Source organism: Bremia lactucae, linkage group LG4 (assembly GCF_004359215.1).
Source record: "Bremia lactucae strain SF5 linkage group LG4, whole genome shotgun sequence".
Classification (NCBI taxonomy): domain Eukaryota; phylum Oomycota; class Peronosporomycetes; order Peronosporales; family Peronosporaceae; genus Bremia; species Bremia lactucae.
Window position 1 is genome coordinate 4,935,520 of NC_090613.1, and position 17,257 is coordinate 4,952,776.

Sequence of the window (17,257 nt, forward strand, 5' to 3'; positions counted from 1 at the left end):
CATATTGCTTCATGTCGGCAGAAAGAAAAGAAAACTACACGTGGGCAAGGCGCCGTGTCCAAAATGTGTTCCACGATTCTGACGTTGCTGCAAATACTTTTGCGGCAGACTGCGAACTTGCGCTTATGGGTGCTCTAGATAAAATTTTCCCTTCCGCGAATTGCCTTCACTGCCGCTGGCACATCAACAAGAATATACTGGCAAGGTTGCGACGAGCTTTTGACCCAGCTGAAGTATTTCAAAAGCTTGTCACTCAATGGAACATTCTTGTTGCGACACTTTCTTCTGCTGACTATGATGACCAGCTTCGGAAAACCTTTAATGTGCCAGTAATGCAGTATCTTGCAAATACATGGCTAATCTACAAAGAGAGATTTGTCACGGCTATTTTACCTGACAAACCGCACTTTGGTCACTTGACAACGTCGCGCGTGGAGAGTTCTCACGCTGCGTTAAAAAAATGGATTGCCGTCTCAACTGGCAATCTTTTCTCAGTTGAAACAGCATGCAGCGTTCGGCTAGCTGTCATCAAACATACAACGGCAAAGCAGCGAGCCACTGCAGATATGCAATTAGGACCGGTCTTTGCGTCTGTGATGGGAAAGATATCAGTTGCAGGCTTGCGTTGGACGCATCGTGAGTATTAGCAAAGACTTTTACAAGGAAATTGCTCTGGTACGTTCTGGAAGGACAGTTTTGCTAATATTTGCACATTTGACATTCTCATTAACTTTAACATGGTTACCGTAGGTATTAACACATCGAACATGGGCCTTCCTTGTCGACATACGTTCCGATCAAACCAACTTCCATTGACAGTTGACGACTTTGGCAGTCATTGGTGGTTAGAACAGCCTACACGTTTTAAAAATGCTGTTTTACCGTTGACAATAGAGACTGCCATACAAAGAATTGCTGACGAATTTCGAGCTGCGTCTGAAAATCTTAGGGAACGCCTTTCTGTCCGCCATAAGCGCCGAGTAAGCCCACTCTGAGGCCTTACCGCGCAGATGCGACATGGCGTACGACACCATCCGGCTGTCGTCCTCGATGAGCTGGGCGACACCGCATTGCTCCACGGCTAAAAGCCAGTGGACAATCGTGTGCGCCGCAGTTCCATCAATCTTGGGCGGGTCCATCCGAGTGGACCTCGGCTGATGCGGCCGGGCAGAGAGCATCTCAACAGTCCTGTTGAGAGCCTCGCTCCGAACCTGCTCATGTCTCAGCTCATCCTGAGTCTGAGTGACGGACTCCGCAGCATGGCTCTGTGCCTCGGACGCGGCCCTCCGCTGTCCGAGCACGAATGCCTCAAACTGCTCCAACTGAGCAACATGTTGCTCAGGTGGACTATCCAGGAGCCTGACCAGGGCTTGTTCACCAAGTCCCTGCGCCATAAGCCCTGCCACCTCCCGATGATGTTTAGAGGGGTGGGGGAAATGAGCCCAATCAATATTGAGGCTCATCCTCACGTACACACGCAGAGATGCGGGTCGTGGGAAGGATTTCAAGTGCTACCAAGTGAAGGCGGGCACGTCGTAGTGCGGCCACGCTCTACTTAGACCCTAGCACAGCGAGGAAGCGGTTAACCATCTTCTCTTGCGTGCAGTGAGGTAGTTTTGGTGGCGCGTTAGCGACCTCACCCAACGCACTAAGTACTCTGGTAAAGTGTCGTCACGGGAGCGGTAATCCGGCTCCTCGTGCGCACTTATCAAGTAGGAAGTAGTTTCCAGACTGATTTATATTTAATCGTATTAAATATAAATACCTATTTCTACCAATCAAAAATGTCATCTCTGTAGATAACACTTAATATGTATTGCGAGCGTATCTTTTTAGACTTAGCGTAACGGGTGACGCTAGCCGTCATTACGGATGACGTTAGGCGTCATCCCTCTTAATTTGAATGCACCCATGTGCATCACATACACAAGGGTTGGTCACAAATGTGCACCACACCCGAGTGCTGGGTCTAATTACTATAATTTAGTAATTGACCATCCCCTTCAGAACACCAAGTGTACTTAACGGGGACTGTGTAACATTAGGGCAACTTTAGCCCGTTACAAAATGAGATTATTCCCGATCAAAGTTGATGAAATGTTTCGCAAGGGTACGAGACAGAGAGGTCGTGCACAATTAGCCGAAGCGCTAGTTCTGGTTCTAGCAGCAGCATGGGTCTCGCACGTCGCTCAATATGCGAAATCTCAAACGATCAATGGGGAGGTGTTGCTGCAGATGGAGCAGCGGTTGCTGCAGGTCGCTACCATGTCGCACGTGCTTTATGGCTTCTACATCCTTTGCTTCTTGGCTATATTATCATCTCTTTATCGACCACAAGCGTCTCATTCATTGCGAATGTCTTGCAGAAATAAGCATGATTCTGGGCTTGCTGTGGGATGCTTGTTACCACCTCTAGTACTACTGAGTCGCCTACTAGCCGAAATATACCAAGTAGGCAGTTTTTCAAGTTTTACGTGTTTTTACGCGTGGGTCAGCATTTCTATTGGATTCAGCGCATTACTTAAATTTGTAGTCTTTCGATCGATGACATCGCTTCAAATCAACCTTTTGGTGGACGTGGTGCTGCTCCCAATTGTATTTGGCGTTTTAAGTCCTACAGAGGCATCACAAAGATTTCTGCTTGCGACAGGTGCACGAATTGCTGTGGCTATTGTGCTGGCTGCGGGTCTCACGCTATTGCCTCGATCATTTACCATCGGCGAGGCAGTACTCGTTGCACAAGGCATTGGATTGTGCGCTTTTGATCTTGTGCTCGTCACAACTCACAGGGTACGTTAATCAATAGAATGGAGAGATCAATAGTTCTCATACGTGTATTTATTTTTTCGAAGATGAGGAAGCAGCAACTATTGCAAAGTGTCCCAAAACTTTTTCAGGCATGGTTCATTTTTGAAATTGACCGACCAAAATCTGTCTTAGCTCTCGAAGTTGGTATGCTAGGATCACTTCTGGTCTGCGTGGCTTCGATTTCATTGCTTCAGTCTAATGGAGTGTCGTCGCCTACAAAAATCGCCCAGCCGTTGTCTTTTCATAAAAGCATGCAATTTATACTGTTAGCTACAGTGGTCGTTGGTGGCGTCGTGTATCCATGGAGTTGTTTGTTGTTGCAGACATGGAATCCATTCGCGTGGCTGTTAGATTTCCTCACCGAACCGAGCATATCTGGAGTTATGCTAGTGCCACCGCGACTTGCACTCATTGTGTACTGGATTTCTTGTCTTATTATATTGGTCCCAATCGTCGCATTTGCCTCAAAACACTTTAAACTTCGCAACATTGTGACAAGAAAATATTTTCACTTTTTGGTAGTCCTAATGCTCGGTCCTCCATCATTTTTTGATGCGCCGATGCTGTCATTAAGCTATGGAGTCGCACTAAGCGTCTTTATTATTGTCGAGTGCGTCCGTGCAATGTCATTACCACCATTCGGTCGCTCTATTGCTTCGTTCATGAAGTCATTCATCGATTCTCGTGAAGCTGGACGTGTCATCTTGACCCATTCGTATCTTTTAATTGGCTGTGCACTTCCGCTGTGGCTCGTGCCTCCTCCAAATCCTCCTTCTCCTCTCGTAATGAATGCTGGCGTGGTAGCCTTGGGTATTGGCGACGCAATGGGAGCCGTTGTGGGCTCGAGCGTCGGCAAGCGCATGGTTTTTGGGACCAAGACCGTCGAAGGATCTGTCGCTGTTTTTATTTCGATAATGATAGCATCAGGACTGCTCCAGAATCATCGCGGTATTATTGGAGCTGACTATGTGCAGGTACGAATGCGCCAGTATATTTTAAGATGACGAGCTCAGTGTTGTTGTTGCGCGTTCGAAGCTTAGGTTGTTAAATTAACGTGTGCAGTATTCCTGACGACCATATTAGAAGCTGCGACGGCACAGATCGATAACTTAGTTCTCCCTCTATTCTTTTACTCAGTGTGCAATCTTGTGGAATGCATTTAACTATAGCAGCTATGAAAGCGTTTTAGGTTGGTAATGCAATCGAATGCCGTGGAAGTTGAGGGAGAATCTTTCCAATCGTGTACTTCTGACGTTTATCAGCTCGTACGCGCAGAATCATCGAAATACAATGACCGTTCTTGTCAGGAACTTGAATGTCAACATTTTAAGCATAGTCGAGAGATCTATCGAGTGAGCCATGGTGTCCATTGAACCATTGTGTTGTCGTCCCATTCGTGTCGAAACCGGATTCACAGCTACTTCTATCTGTCGTATAACGTCGCAGATTTTGTTTGTTTGAGCAAGCTGTGGTCTACTCAAATGTAAGATGCCGAATTTGGATACGCAATGGTTTCGAGTTGGAGCTGAAATATATGACAAGTCACGCTATGGCGATGCTTTAGATAATGAACTACACTTTGTTGTGCCGAGATTTGCTGTTCACATACTCGTATGACTCGTTTCGCAACAACATGACTGTGATACCAGCTTACTACAGTTCCTATTTTCTGAATGATATAGCGACTTTAAGCTTTGTCTTGAATCGCTTTTAGCGTTATTGGTTAAAGATCAATGGGAAACCTCATTTATCTAAGCTGCAAAGATTACAAAGTCTATTCTTTGAGTAGCTTTAGCAATTCATTCAAACGTCAACGCACCAAGCGATTGCTCTAGACCGTCCATAGCACACATGATCGTCTCCATCGAGCTAGCGTATGAGATGCGAAGACCGTTCATTACACCAAACGCTGAGCCAGGCACCAGAGCCACATGGTAATGACGAAGCAGGTACTCGCAATATTCATCTGCGTCCTTAATTACCTCGCTTTTATCGGCCGTCACACCTTGTTTGCCCTCAAAGTACGACGTCAGGTCTAAAAACACATAAAATGCCGATGTCGGGTAAGCAAAGTTTAGGTGGGGAATTCCCTGCAAGCGTTTAACAACGTATTTACGCTTCGCATCCATAATTGCCAGTGTTTCCGTCATACGCTCTTTATTCTGAGACACACACTCCATCTCAAATTTCATTGCCTCAACAGCTGTAGCTTGGCCCACCGAGTTTGCGCAAGACGTCAGCTGACCCTGCAACTTCGTACACACTTGTACAAAGTACTTTGGTGCAGCTAAGTAGCCAATACGCAGCCCTGGCATCGCATGCGACTTGGAAAATCCATTCACAGTCAGCGTGCGCTCGTACATGCCTGGCAATGTCGCAAAGCTCTGATGGATGCGCTTTGCCTCTCCTTCATCCTGATATACGAGTTGTTCATATATTTCGTCAGCTATCACGAGAATGTGACGAAATTGAGGCTTGCGCAAAATCGCAGCAATACTCTCTAGCTGTGCTGGAGAATGCATTGTACCAGCAGGGTTACTCGGGTTACACAACATTAGCGATTTTATGCGCGGGTTTTTCATTAGAGCGCTTTCTAGCTTGACAGGATCAATTAGATAATTATCCGACTGCTTCATTTGTAAAATAACAGGCTCTCCACCCGTAAGTTTGACCATCTCAGGGTAGCTCACCCAGTAGGGTGCTGGGATCAACACTTGCTCACCAGGTTTTGTGATCGTTAGCAACGCCTGGTACACTGATTGCTTTGCCCCGTTGGACACTAAAATCTCTGACAGCGGGTCGTAAGTCAGGCCCTTGCACGTCTTCAAATACTGTGCAATCAGCGTCCGCAGCTCCATCGTACCCCTTACATCCGTATACTTGACATTTCCTTGCTCCAAGGCCATCATGCCTGCTTTCAATACACGGTCTGCAGGAGAAAAGTCGGGTTCACCTACGCACAGCGAATACACCTGCTTTCCCTCGGCCTCAAGCTGTTTTGCCATGCCATGGATTACAACCGTCTTAGAGGATGCAATAGTTCCGAGTAATGGATTCTGCGGATACATCTCCGTCATCGTAGCGTCACTTGACGTACATCTCGGCAATCTGCCCAATTTGTGCGTCACTTCGTCCAAGGATTCTCGAAACTTTTGAATTTGCTGCTCCGAGTTGGGATTAAACGTATAAAGTCCCTGGAATAATTCAAAACTGTCTTTGCACGTATCTTCTACAAGTCGAACAAGATTCTTGAAACCTCGTGTATCAATCGGCGTATTCTTAACGCCTTGAACGCTGAGGATACGACCAGTCAAGTGAGTCAGAAATTGGCTACTGGCCGCATATTCATCGTGCGCCTCGCAACTCATTTCCAGCATATGACACTGTTCCGTCTCAAAAAGGCGCAAGAAATTGTCCATCACAAGATTGTGCTCACTGGAACAAATTCGAACCTTCTCAAACATCATCGGAAGGCCACGCCATGAATACTTGCCACTTTCTGGACCAAACATGGGGTGCGTGCATAATATACTTGTACTTTGAGGAAAATCACGGAGCAGAACCTGCTTTGGATGCGTCTTGACGGACAAAACGTCAACGATGACGAGATTTTTCAACAAATGCCGAGGTATCGTGCTCAAGACCCTTTCAAACGACAATATGCTAACACAGACGACAAGAACATGCAGCTGATCGAAAAACTGCTCCAGCTGAGTCGAAGAAGAGAAATACTGGCATCCTAGTTGCGCAGCAACACTTGAATAGTCGGTTCTTGATGTAGCGCGCACATCGTGTGACTTGGTCATAGTCTTAGCTAAAAATTGGCCAAAATTTCCAAACCCATAGATACCGATTTTTAAGCGCACGGGTTTCGACTCGTGCAGTGCGATCGCCGAGCTGGGACTACTAGTCGCTGGATTGGCACCCACAGCCTCTAGTAGTTGGCGAACGTCATTCCGTAGCTTTCCCTGGGTCGGGTATGATCCCAATACACGCACAAATTTGCAAAATTCCCGCAAATGACGCAAGGCATTTCCAACTTTTTCATCCATTTGGTGGCCAATCAGATCGACGTAAAAGAGATAACTGTACTTTTGACGGCCATTTTCAACCAATTCAGAATAGTCTGTCGAGGCTTGATATTGTCGCTCAGCCGTGTGTCCCCACGGTCGGCTTTCAATCTTGGACATGTCAATCTCTCGCAACGAAAACGCCGAGAGGGCTTTATATAACTGACCCTTTTCATTGCAATCGACAAAGGAGAATACGAGCGATGTCTTGAATTCAGTGGTGGCAGAATCGTCGAGACCCGTGTCCTTTGATTTGCTTAAGAGCAAGAAACGGGTGAAGTTTCCGGGGTCGTCCTCAATGTTCCGCTGCAAAACATTAAGACCGTAGTATTCTGCTGCCAAGTCGCTGGCCACAGCCGCTGTATCCTTCCACATGTTATCAGCTACCATCTTGGCGCTTCCAGCCGTATCGTATTCTGCGCGCGGCTTTGCGCCCATGGATGCAATTGTGTGGGCACACTGGGCCAAAGCCTGCGGATGGCTTATGACTGTCGTAACGTCACTTGCTTTGACACCCGGTAACGCCAAAAGCGAATGCTCAACGCGCAAATCATACTCTCCGACAATATGTAGACCAAACTTCAGGAGCAAATCGTAATTGGCGTGGATGCTGCCGCCCAATGCATTCTCAATGGGCACCACACCAAAGTCAGCATCTTCGTTTTGAACCGCAAGAAACGTCTCGTCAAACGACGAATACCCCACGGATACAATGCTAGCAGATGATCCTAGCAGCTGGCGCAATGCTTTCTCCGAGTACGCGCCAGGCATGCCCTGGTACGAGACCTTTACCACGCTTTTGATCACCATCGCTTGAATGAAATCTTAGAAGTGTAGCTACGGGTGACTTTTTAAACGAATTAGAGAGGGTATTTTTAGATGCTTTATCAAGACTTTCTTCACAGTCGTGCTCAAACTTAACTTATGGACAACGCTAAGAGGGCATTTTAACTTGTAATGGAGAGCGTTTCGAGGACGTAGCTCAAATTTATGTATGTTTTGATAGCTTTATCTTCTTATGACCTGCTTGCTCAAACGTTATGGACAACCAACGCCTGTAGGGACTTTACCTACAAAGCCTCAGTTCTTAGCTTAGGAATTAACCTTTTATTTATTATGTAGACGAAGATCTTGTAACTTAAATTCTGGGAATCAATTTACCAAGTGCTTGGCACCAGGTTGGATATGTCCATTGCGGGCCATCCGCAGTCCGATGGTCAAACTGAACGTGTCAATCGCGTCATTGAAGACGTTTTACGCAGTGCATGTGCTCAGACACCAAAGCGCTGGAGCTCAATACTCCCAGTGGTGGAGTTTGCGTTTAATAACGCTGTACATGCCTCTACAGGCAATACCCCGATCTATGTCAACAAACTCAACCACCCAAGCATTCCATTAACGATACCACTGCGTGGTTAAGGGCTTGGTGGGGGAGAATTAGCAGATAGGCATGCTGATATCAGCCCTGTTACCGTCCGGAAACAAGTAAGCGATTTCTCGCGACGCGATTTGGTGTCTTAAGACATGTAAGGGATACTATGGCTGATGGTCAAGACAAACAAAAAGAACAATCAGATGCCAAAGGCAGAAGCTGTATTAATTCTTAAGTGGTCGGAGACCGAGTTTTACTAATCGCTAAAAATCTACATACCAACTTGGTTTCGCGGTCTTCAAGACCAAATTGCGCCCGCGCTTTATTGGACCATTTATGGTCGTGGCCAAAAAGGGCCTAGCTTATACGCTAAACCTTCCTAGCAAGCTGCGTACACACCCAGTGATCTACGTTGGCTTGCTTAAGCCATATCGGGACCCTTCCCACGTGGACTTAAGGCGCTTGTGCCGAGACAGGCGGTCGTGCCACAGATTGCTGCATCCTCACCAAGATGTCCAGCTGGCCCTCTAAACGAGGTTGCTGACGCTCCAGGGGCAAAATACGGTTCTGAACCGCCTCAAAGGAGCTCTCAACCCGAGCAAGGGCCTCACGAAGAAGTTGTACCTCTTGCTTTAGAGCATCAAATGCTTCCGCTGAAATTTCGGCCCCCTCCTGCGCTGCTTGATGCACGGGGTAAACTTCAATTTCACGTGGAGAAGAAAAAAACTTTTAAAGCGACGTCGTCGTAAGGGTCAATATAACTATCTGGTGAAGTGGCTAGGGTACCCCTCTTCTGAAAACTCTTGGGAGTTCGAGGTACCTCTTCGGCAAGATTGCCCGTACGCCGTTGACGTTTTTGACGCCAAGCTCAGGGTCAACTCGCGTCAAACGGCGCTTTCCACCACTTGACGTGGGATTAGGTGGATCTATAGCCTCAGTGCGGCTTCGATCCATGGTTGTGCGGTTAACCGAAGCACTGAAATATCGGCTAGACCTCTCTTTGTTTTGTGGCATAAATGCCGAACGTGACTGGCCTTTGGCCTTAAGCTTAGCAAATTCGAAGCGAAGCTTCCATTTCAAACGAACATCAGCGCTATCCGTAGACACTCTGATATTCCTAAAATTACGAGGCGGCGGGCCCGGTGGACCCAGTTCTCAAATGAGACTTCGTTTTCACTCCTTGTTTCGTTTGGAAACAAAACGATCAGAATTTCTCTCATGGAGAACACCGAAGCCCCACGGGCTTGATTACGTAAACGCGTCAGATACTGACCTCGCGTCATTACATTTGGAGTATGCCATCGCTCATGAGGAGCGTCGCGAGCCGCGATCTCCTCCGGTGTTCTCGCCGGGTCACCGGAGATCCATATGCCCAAGCTGTGACCCGCTCCGCACTAAGCGGAGTGAATCTATATTCACTATGAGCTTTAGCTTTCGCTATCTCGGCAGCTCGTCGACAAGCTTGTTCCTCTATGAGGATTGCTTGCTCTTGCTCTTCATCGAGCGGATTAGTAATGATGTTGGACTCAGGGTCCCGTGTCCTGCTCAATGCAGTTAAGACATCAGCGGCACCACGTTCTGGAAACGGATTTGGTCCCGCCGACGTTCATCCGGAGGAGAAGGCGTGTAAGAACGACGCTCTTTCTTCTCATCCTCTGATGAAGAGTGAGTTTCAATGTCCACCATCCGCTAAGAGTCTGCGACTCACGCTTGATTGTCATGAGACAAAGGAAAGAAAAACACAACCGAACTGTTAGCTGTTTAAGTTCTAACCTCAAAGAGGAAATGAAGTGAATGTTGTCACTCGCAACAGTCTGATGGGAAAGGGTGTAATGAGGCACACATCGGTCGGAGAACCGTTGTTGTGATTTACTTTATGGGTAAAATACCCTTTTATCCTATTCTAAAATAGTTACTTACTTAAATCCCATTTATTATGAGTAACAAATACGGTCGCCGCCAGATATATATGTGGCGGCCGAAATCTAAAATAATTAGCTAGGGTAAGGGTTTAGATTAAATAATTAAATAAAGTGCAGTTCTTCCTTTTGGTCTTAAAGCGTCAAGTGCCTTCCTAAGGCTTGCGCAGTGATCTGTAAGAGGTAGAAGCCTTTCTAAGGTATATCCTCTTGGGCACTGGTTGCCACTTGGTTCTACGAACCCCTGAATCCCTTGAACTAGAATTTTTTAAGCTTTAATAGGTTTTACGACTCCCTGAGTTGTTAAACCCATTAGTTCAATAGAACTAAGTGACTCTCTGAGTCTGAAAGTCTTTCTCTGACTTAAAGAGCGAGGGAGCTCCGCTACAATCTGTCTCTCTCTTTGCGCGCGTCAGCGCTGAGCCTGCGGGGACACTAGATCCAGAGGAAGTTAGCGAAGTATCCGAGTCGGGTGCTTAAATGGGGTGTATCGTTACACTTAAAGGTTGTTAATTAATATATTATCTAAAGGTAGATAGTACTTGGAGAATATTAGTTTACATGGTAATATTCTAAAAGCTTATCATTTGGTAGATATAGACCATTATATCTACTTTCTCCGCGGTCCAGTCTTTCCCATGTTGGGGCCATTTGGTCCCCGCATGTTACTGGTCGTAGAAAAAGCCTTAAAAGTTGGGCAGAAGTTCTATTGGATAGTACACTATACCGACAGATGGTACCGGGTCTGTTGAAGCTGTGGTGCAAAATCAAGAAAATATTGCACACAGTACTGCTAAGACTAATTGCGATGGTGGCATTTCGTAGGTATAATAGCATGGAAAGTTTAAGCGCCTCCCATAAAAAAATTACGTTGGCTGCGACGAGGCGCCAACAGTTCTGGCAGGGGGCATGTAAATGTAGCTATGCTACTTCGATGCGATTATTTGTTAAAAGTCCCAATACATTCTACTACTATTTACAACCTCTGTATGGCTTCTGAAAGGGAGTCATGGAATGTCAAAAATTGAGAGATTTGCTTCGCTTCCACAGATTTTATTTGACACAAGAATGCATCACATGACGCTTCACATATTGAATTATGAGCAAAAAGTATGTGTTTTTGCGTATTGCATCGGTAGGTTTCAAACTCTAACAATTTCAAGTAGCAATTACGCATACATAGACACTCGTTATTATTTGCTGTCAACAATTTCCTTGCATGTTAACGTTGGAAGGTCCAACCGTGAAACGGGGGTCCCGATCAGCGACAATTGCTACCGCAAACCGTGTTGTCGAAACACGCGATCAGGAACAGCCTTGCTGTACCTTCACCATCAATGGAATCCGGCACGGTGAGCCATTTTACTCAATCGGTCATCAAAGACCACTATGCCGGAGTTACCGGCTGAATCTTTTGGTAGACCGAAAACAAAATCCATACTAATGGACTGCAACAACCTATGAGGACAGAAGGCTCGCCAGTGGCGCAGCAGCATGCGCCGAGGGTTTTACCGTTGGCAAGTTTCGCATGTGCGAACATATGTGCTGACCCATTTATAAAGTTTGGTCCCCCAATAAATTTGGCTTAAAGAGCCGTAGGTCTTTTCTCTCTCGAGATGACCCCAAGGACAGCATCGTGTGCCTCATAGAGGATTCGGTACTTCAAATTCTCATCATGAGGAACAACGAGACGCGGAGGGTCCGCAGCGTCTGTGCAATAAAGCAACAGGTCGTTTTCGATAGAAAATCGATGTGACCTTGCACGCAAACGTGCCGGCAATTTAATATCTGAGTCAGAGTTCTTTAGAGCTCGTAGCAGAGCTACACACTGTTCATCCTTGGCGTAAGCCGAACGGATTAATTCAGGAATAGGCGACGAGATAGTCGTTAGATGAGAAAGCTCATAATCCGGCCTGCGTGATAACGCATCGGCCAAAGCATTTTGCTTGCCAAGTTTATACTTCACCTCGAAGTTGTATTCCGCAAAAAAGGATAGCCATCGGGCCATTCTCTGTGAGAGATGGGGCGACTTAGTCACCGTGCTTAACGACGCGTGATCTGTATAAATCACAAACGCCCAGAGCCGAGCAGATGAACTCTGAATTTGACGAGAGCATACTTCATAGCAAGTAACTCTTTGTCATGAACTGGGTAGTTCTTTTCCGCAGCTTTAAGCTGTCTAGACTCGAACGCAATAACACGTTCATGCCCATCAACATCTGTTTGTAACAGAGCACTGCTAATGGCAAGTCCGATGCGTCACAGACGACACCGAAATGCCATTTTAAATTCGGCAGTGCCAAAATCGGGGCATGGATAAGACTATCCTTAACTGTTTGAAAGGCATTATGTTCGGTGCTAGTCCAGCAACATTCTGTATCCTTTTTAAGGAGATTGGATACTGACCAAGCCATATCAGCAAAATTTTCGCTATATTCGTGTAAATAATTGGCGAGACTCAACCACTTACGCAAATCCTTTTGGTTTTTAGGAACCGGCCAATGTACTATGGCTTTACCTTAGCGGGATCCGCTCTAAGGCCTCACTTTCCAATGAAGCATCCTAAAAAAGAAATTTCGTTTGCGCCAAAAATGCATTTAGATGCATTGGCATACAATTTGTTTGTGCGCATGCACTCGAGCACTGCTCGCAAATGGTCTAAATGGTTTTCCATATCCGACCGACCCTGCTCGCACGACTGTGGACAAAAACGTCATCGAAATAAGTCTGTGCATAACCTCGATGAGGGCGAAACAGTTGCGTCACTAGACGATTAAATGATGCCGGGGCGTTGGAAAGCCTTTGTGGCAGAACTAGCCACTCCCATAACATGCCGCTTGGGGTGCTAACCGCTGTAAGCGAGATATTACTAGCTCGCATGAGCAATTGGTAGTAACCATTGACTAAGTCCAATGCACTGTACATTGTACATCCCACCATATTGTTCTGAAGAACATCCTTTCTAGAAATGGGGGTTTGTGCTGGTATAGTGGCAGCATTAAGCTTATTATAAGCATGCATAATGCGCCATTTACCATTTGGCTTTTTGACACAAAATGTCGGTGTCGAATGAGGAGATTTGCTCTCTCGTACCATTCCAGCCTCGTGCTTAGCACGGAAGAAATCGTCAATGACGTCACACTGCTCCCTTGGTAAAGGCCATTGTCTTGTGACACAGTATTTGGTTCCCGGAACTAAGTCAATTTCATGATATCCGGAGATAAAACAGATGGTGGGTTATTACATACCACATCTTGGAATTCCTTATCAAGAAATAAAAAGGATCCGTAGGATCTTTAAGGATCGATGACCCATTTCGCGCACTAAGTGCAGCTTTGTGTCATCCAAGACAGCTTCGTCTAGAAGTGACGATGAGTTTAGCTCAATTGTTAGTCGAATGCCCACCATCTCAGATAAGTTGCCAGCCTTTTAGGCTCGGCTGCACTCATCAATAGACATTTCGTCTACTTCTAAAGGAGCATGTAACGAAGGAATTGCCACAAGGCTAACTATCCCCTCAATGTCACCGGTTGCACCATTAACAAGCGTGTGTTATTGCTCACTCGTATCACTTTGTGAGGGTATAAACGCTTCGTGCCCCTCCTGTCTTAAAGTGGAGATAATACGCCTCTTAGAGGCCGGGACATTCACGGTTCCGGATTTTCCAGCTGTATTGGTTCTATACAAGACATGGTGTCTAATTTGACATCCGTCTAGGTAACTCAACTTCCTTATCCAGCAAATGTTTACGTGTCGCTTCACGTGCATTAGAAGGGTTTCACCCAAAATGCCCTGGCGAGCCGCCAATAATGTCACTATTGACACTCAGTATGGTGCCACCTCGGCCGACCACAATTGGTGGACTTAGACGTGCCGCTCCACGTATCTCAGGGATATTGCACCCTTGAGGTCTATGCGAACTGCCAACAGTGTCACTACTGACACTCAGTATGATGCCACCTCGGCCGCAGAGGACTTAGACGTGCCACTCCACATATCGCAGGGATATTGCACCCTTGATGATTCGGCCTTAGGCCAAATGCTTTCAGCATTTAGTGAATCGTTACAGCGAGTGTCACTCATCGGAGTACGTGCCGTTCCCCTTCTTTCTGCTGGGTCGGGCTCAGAATTATTGTTTTTAACATTGGAGTTTATTTACTCAGACATTCCAATGTATAAAACACTGACAGACTCATCCAAAGATCCACGCCAATAGTGCTTTTGTTGCCTAGTAAAGGTGGGTTCATGACACTCCGAAACTTTACTAGGAACATTGCGCGTACTGCCTAAGGTCTTAAACCTCCAATCGATCCATGGCTCATGGTGTTCTAGCCAGGCCATACCAAGGAGAAGATCATATCTCGAATCCAAATCAAGGACGAGACAGCGTTCCATACTGTCAAAGTTCAGAAAGTTTATACCTAAGTTTAACGGAACTTTGGAAAAAGTGACACGAGTCCCAGACGCTAAGCGAACAGTGATTGTATCACCTTCATGCGTTTGAAGCGCCTCAACGTGTTGTTGACTTCCTTCAAGGGAAAAACGTCGAGCATAATTGCAAGACGCTCCTGAGTAAATTAAAATTGACCACGGCTTATCAAAGCCCTTTACAGTCACTTGAGCGACTAGCAAGCCAGGCTTGTACTCTCGCCCCAAGCCGTCAAGCACCGAGCTAATTAGGGCTAGGTTCTGTTTATTCTCACCTCCTAGAGGTTCAACAGAGCCTAGGTCTTCCCCAGGAGGGCGCCCCGCACATACTGGGTATCGACGTTTTCCCGCACCGTTCCAGATCTCTGGTATAGGTCCGAGTTGGAGCTCTTTCGAGCTTTACGCGAATTTCGTAGAGGGCAGGCCGGACGGAAATGTTTCGTGCTTCCGCACATATAACATCTACGGATGGTCTAATGCTGTTCCACAGCTTGAAGAGCCTCTTCTCCTTCCAAAAGAGGCTTAGATTCATGGGTTCCGCTCTATTAGACGGAACCCACGTGCTCGAAGAGCTTCCTCGGTAAATAGGCGTGCTAACGCGAGCAGACTTAAAGTCGAACTCAGCGCGTAGTGCTATGGCAACTGCCTCTTCGAAAGTAGCAGGATGAGAACGGAATAATTCCGTCTGGGCAACGCCCTCATTTAGACCCCCCATAGAGATTGTTACGACAATTGCTTCTTTCACCGGGTCTTGATGCATAGATGCAATGAGAATTCTCAACTCCTCGACAAAGTCCTCTAGGGTTCGTTTACCCTGTCGAGTCTCTAGGAGCCGTGCTCGCATGCGAATAGCCTGATCGGGCGGTGCAAACATGCTGGTCATTTGCTGTTTCAGCGAATTCCATGAGGGAAAAGCCTCGTTTATGGACGTGCTGCACGATAGTGCCCACTCCATGGCTCGACCTCCAGGTTTGGAAATGGCCATAGCCACCTTAGCCGTTCTGTTAAGAACAAGGCGGATGGACATTTCCATCTGCTTAATCCAAAAAGGGTGATTTTCTCCCACTTTTCCCTCAAATGTCTTCACAATTACAGTTAAAGGGCGAGCCCTCGGTTTGAGTCAGGTACAAGGATGTACCGGGTTGGCATAGATGCCGCTAAGCGGTCCTGTACTTGTCCGATCAGGGAGGCTTCGTATCGCATGAAGGCTTCGTATTGCATGAACGCTTCAAGCCTTGCATGCAGGACCTCTGGTCCCTGGGATAAAATAAATTCCACGTGTTCAAGCCCAAATAAAGTTCTGAGCTTGTCATTAGCGGCGCGTTGCGCTTCTGACAAATCTGGAACCTCTTCCATTTTCGTGAGGGTTTAGTCGTTTAAAGACTCAAACGAAGATTGACTACGAGTGCTACTAGGTGTAGCGGAGCTACCTTGCTCCTAAAGTAGAGGAAGACTTTCAGACTCAAAGAGTCACTTAGTTCTATTGAGCTAATGGTTTAACAACTCAGGGTGTCGTAAACCTATGAAAGCTTAAGAAATTATAGTAAGGGATTCAGGGGTTCGTAGAATCAAGTGGCAACTAGTGCCCAAGAGGATATACCTTAGAAAGGCTTCTATCTCTTACAGATTAATGCGCAAGCCTTAGGAGGGCACTTAACGCTTTTGGCCAAAAGAGGGAACTGCACTTTATTTAATTTTTTAATCTAAAACCTTACCCTAGGTAATTTAAAATAGGTTTCGGCCGCCAGATATATATATGGCGGTGACCGTATTTGTTACCCATATTAAATGGGATTTAAGTAATTAGCTATTTTAGAATATGATAAAAGGGTATTTTACCAATAAAGCAAATGTACCACAACAACAGTTCTCCAACCGATGTGTCTCCCATTACACGTTAAGTGATCACAATTAAGTGATTCAGATTCGCTTTATCCGCCGACGTCTCGCATAAGCGGTACACATCTTCACCAGTGTGGATATGCAAATTACGATCATAAATGTCGCCATGCTCCCTCCCGATTTCTTACGCCATCACTGTTCGGCTTACCGCGTTAGGCGGAAAAAGAAGTACGCAATCTCCACAAACTGTAACGGGGTGTATCGCTACATGAAATTAAACTTAAAGGTTGTTAATTAATATATTATCTAAAAGGTAGATAATATTCGGAAAGCTTATCCATTGGTAGATATAGGCCATTATATCTACTTTCTCCGGCGTCCAGTCAGCGCTGGACGCGCGTAAAGAGAAAGACAGATAAGACTTTATTACATGTTTTGTATTACTTTATAATTAAGTTGATATTTAGTAGATAGACGAGAGGAATTTAATTGTATTAATACAGTTTTATATTAACCATCTTTAAAGCAAATGTATTAAAGAGAGTCTTCCTCTGCACGTACTAGTGTACGTGAACTGACGTGAGGCACCACTCGCACTGAGGCAGTGCGAAGTGGACTTGTACTGAAGAAGTACAAGTCGGCAGTGCCTCGTTACACCTGGTAGCTCTTTGTAGTCCGTCCAAGGACCACAGTTCCATCATCTAACATGGACATGTTAGATGATAATGGAAATACGCATTACGTTTCGCGTGATAGCTACTCCTTTCTAAGTGACATAGAAAGGAGTGCGGTCGAACGAATGAGTTCGACCGTAGGGA

The 17,257-nt window shown here is 46.1% G+C and overlaps 2 protein-coding genes across 2 annotated transcripts; one reads left to right on the forward strand and one right to left on the reverse strand.

The window, feature by feature from the left end:
* Positions 1-2,097: 2,097 nt before the first annotated feature.
* Positions 2,098-7,621, forward strand: CCR75_006212 (uncharacterized protein; the record flags this gene model as incomplete). The annotated part of the gene is made up of 3 exons (XM_067964283.1): positions 2,098-2,790; positions 2,853-3,782; positions 3,849-7,621. 3 exons carry the CDS (start codon positions 2,098-2,100, stop codon positions 3,969-3,971), a joined length of 1,746 nt encoding a protein of 581 aa, XP_067817091.1. The 3' UTR covers positions 3,972-7,621.
* On the reverse strand, positions 4,608-7,688 carry CCR75_006213 (uncharacterized protein; the record flags this gene model as incomplete). Its single annotated transcript, XM_067964284.1, has 1 exon — positions 4,608-7,688. The coding sequence occupies one exon, from the start codon at positions 7,686-7,688 to the stop codon at positions 4,608-4,610; it is 3,081 nt and encodes a 1,026-aa protein (XP_067817092.1).
* Positions 7,689-17,257: the final 9,569 nt, after the last annotated feature.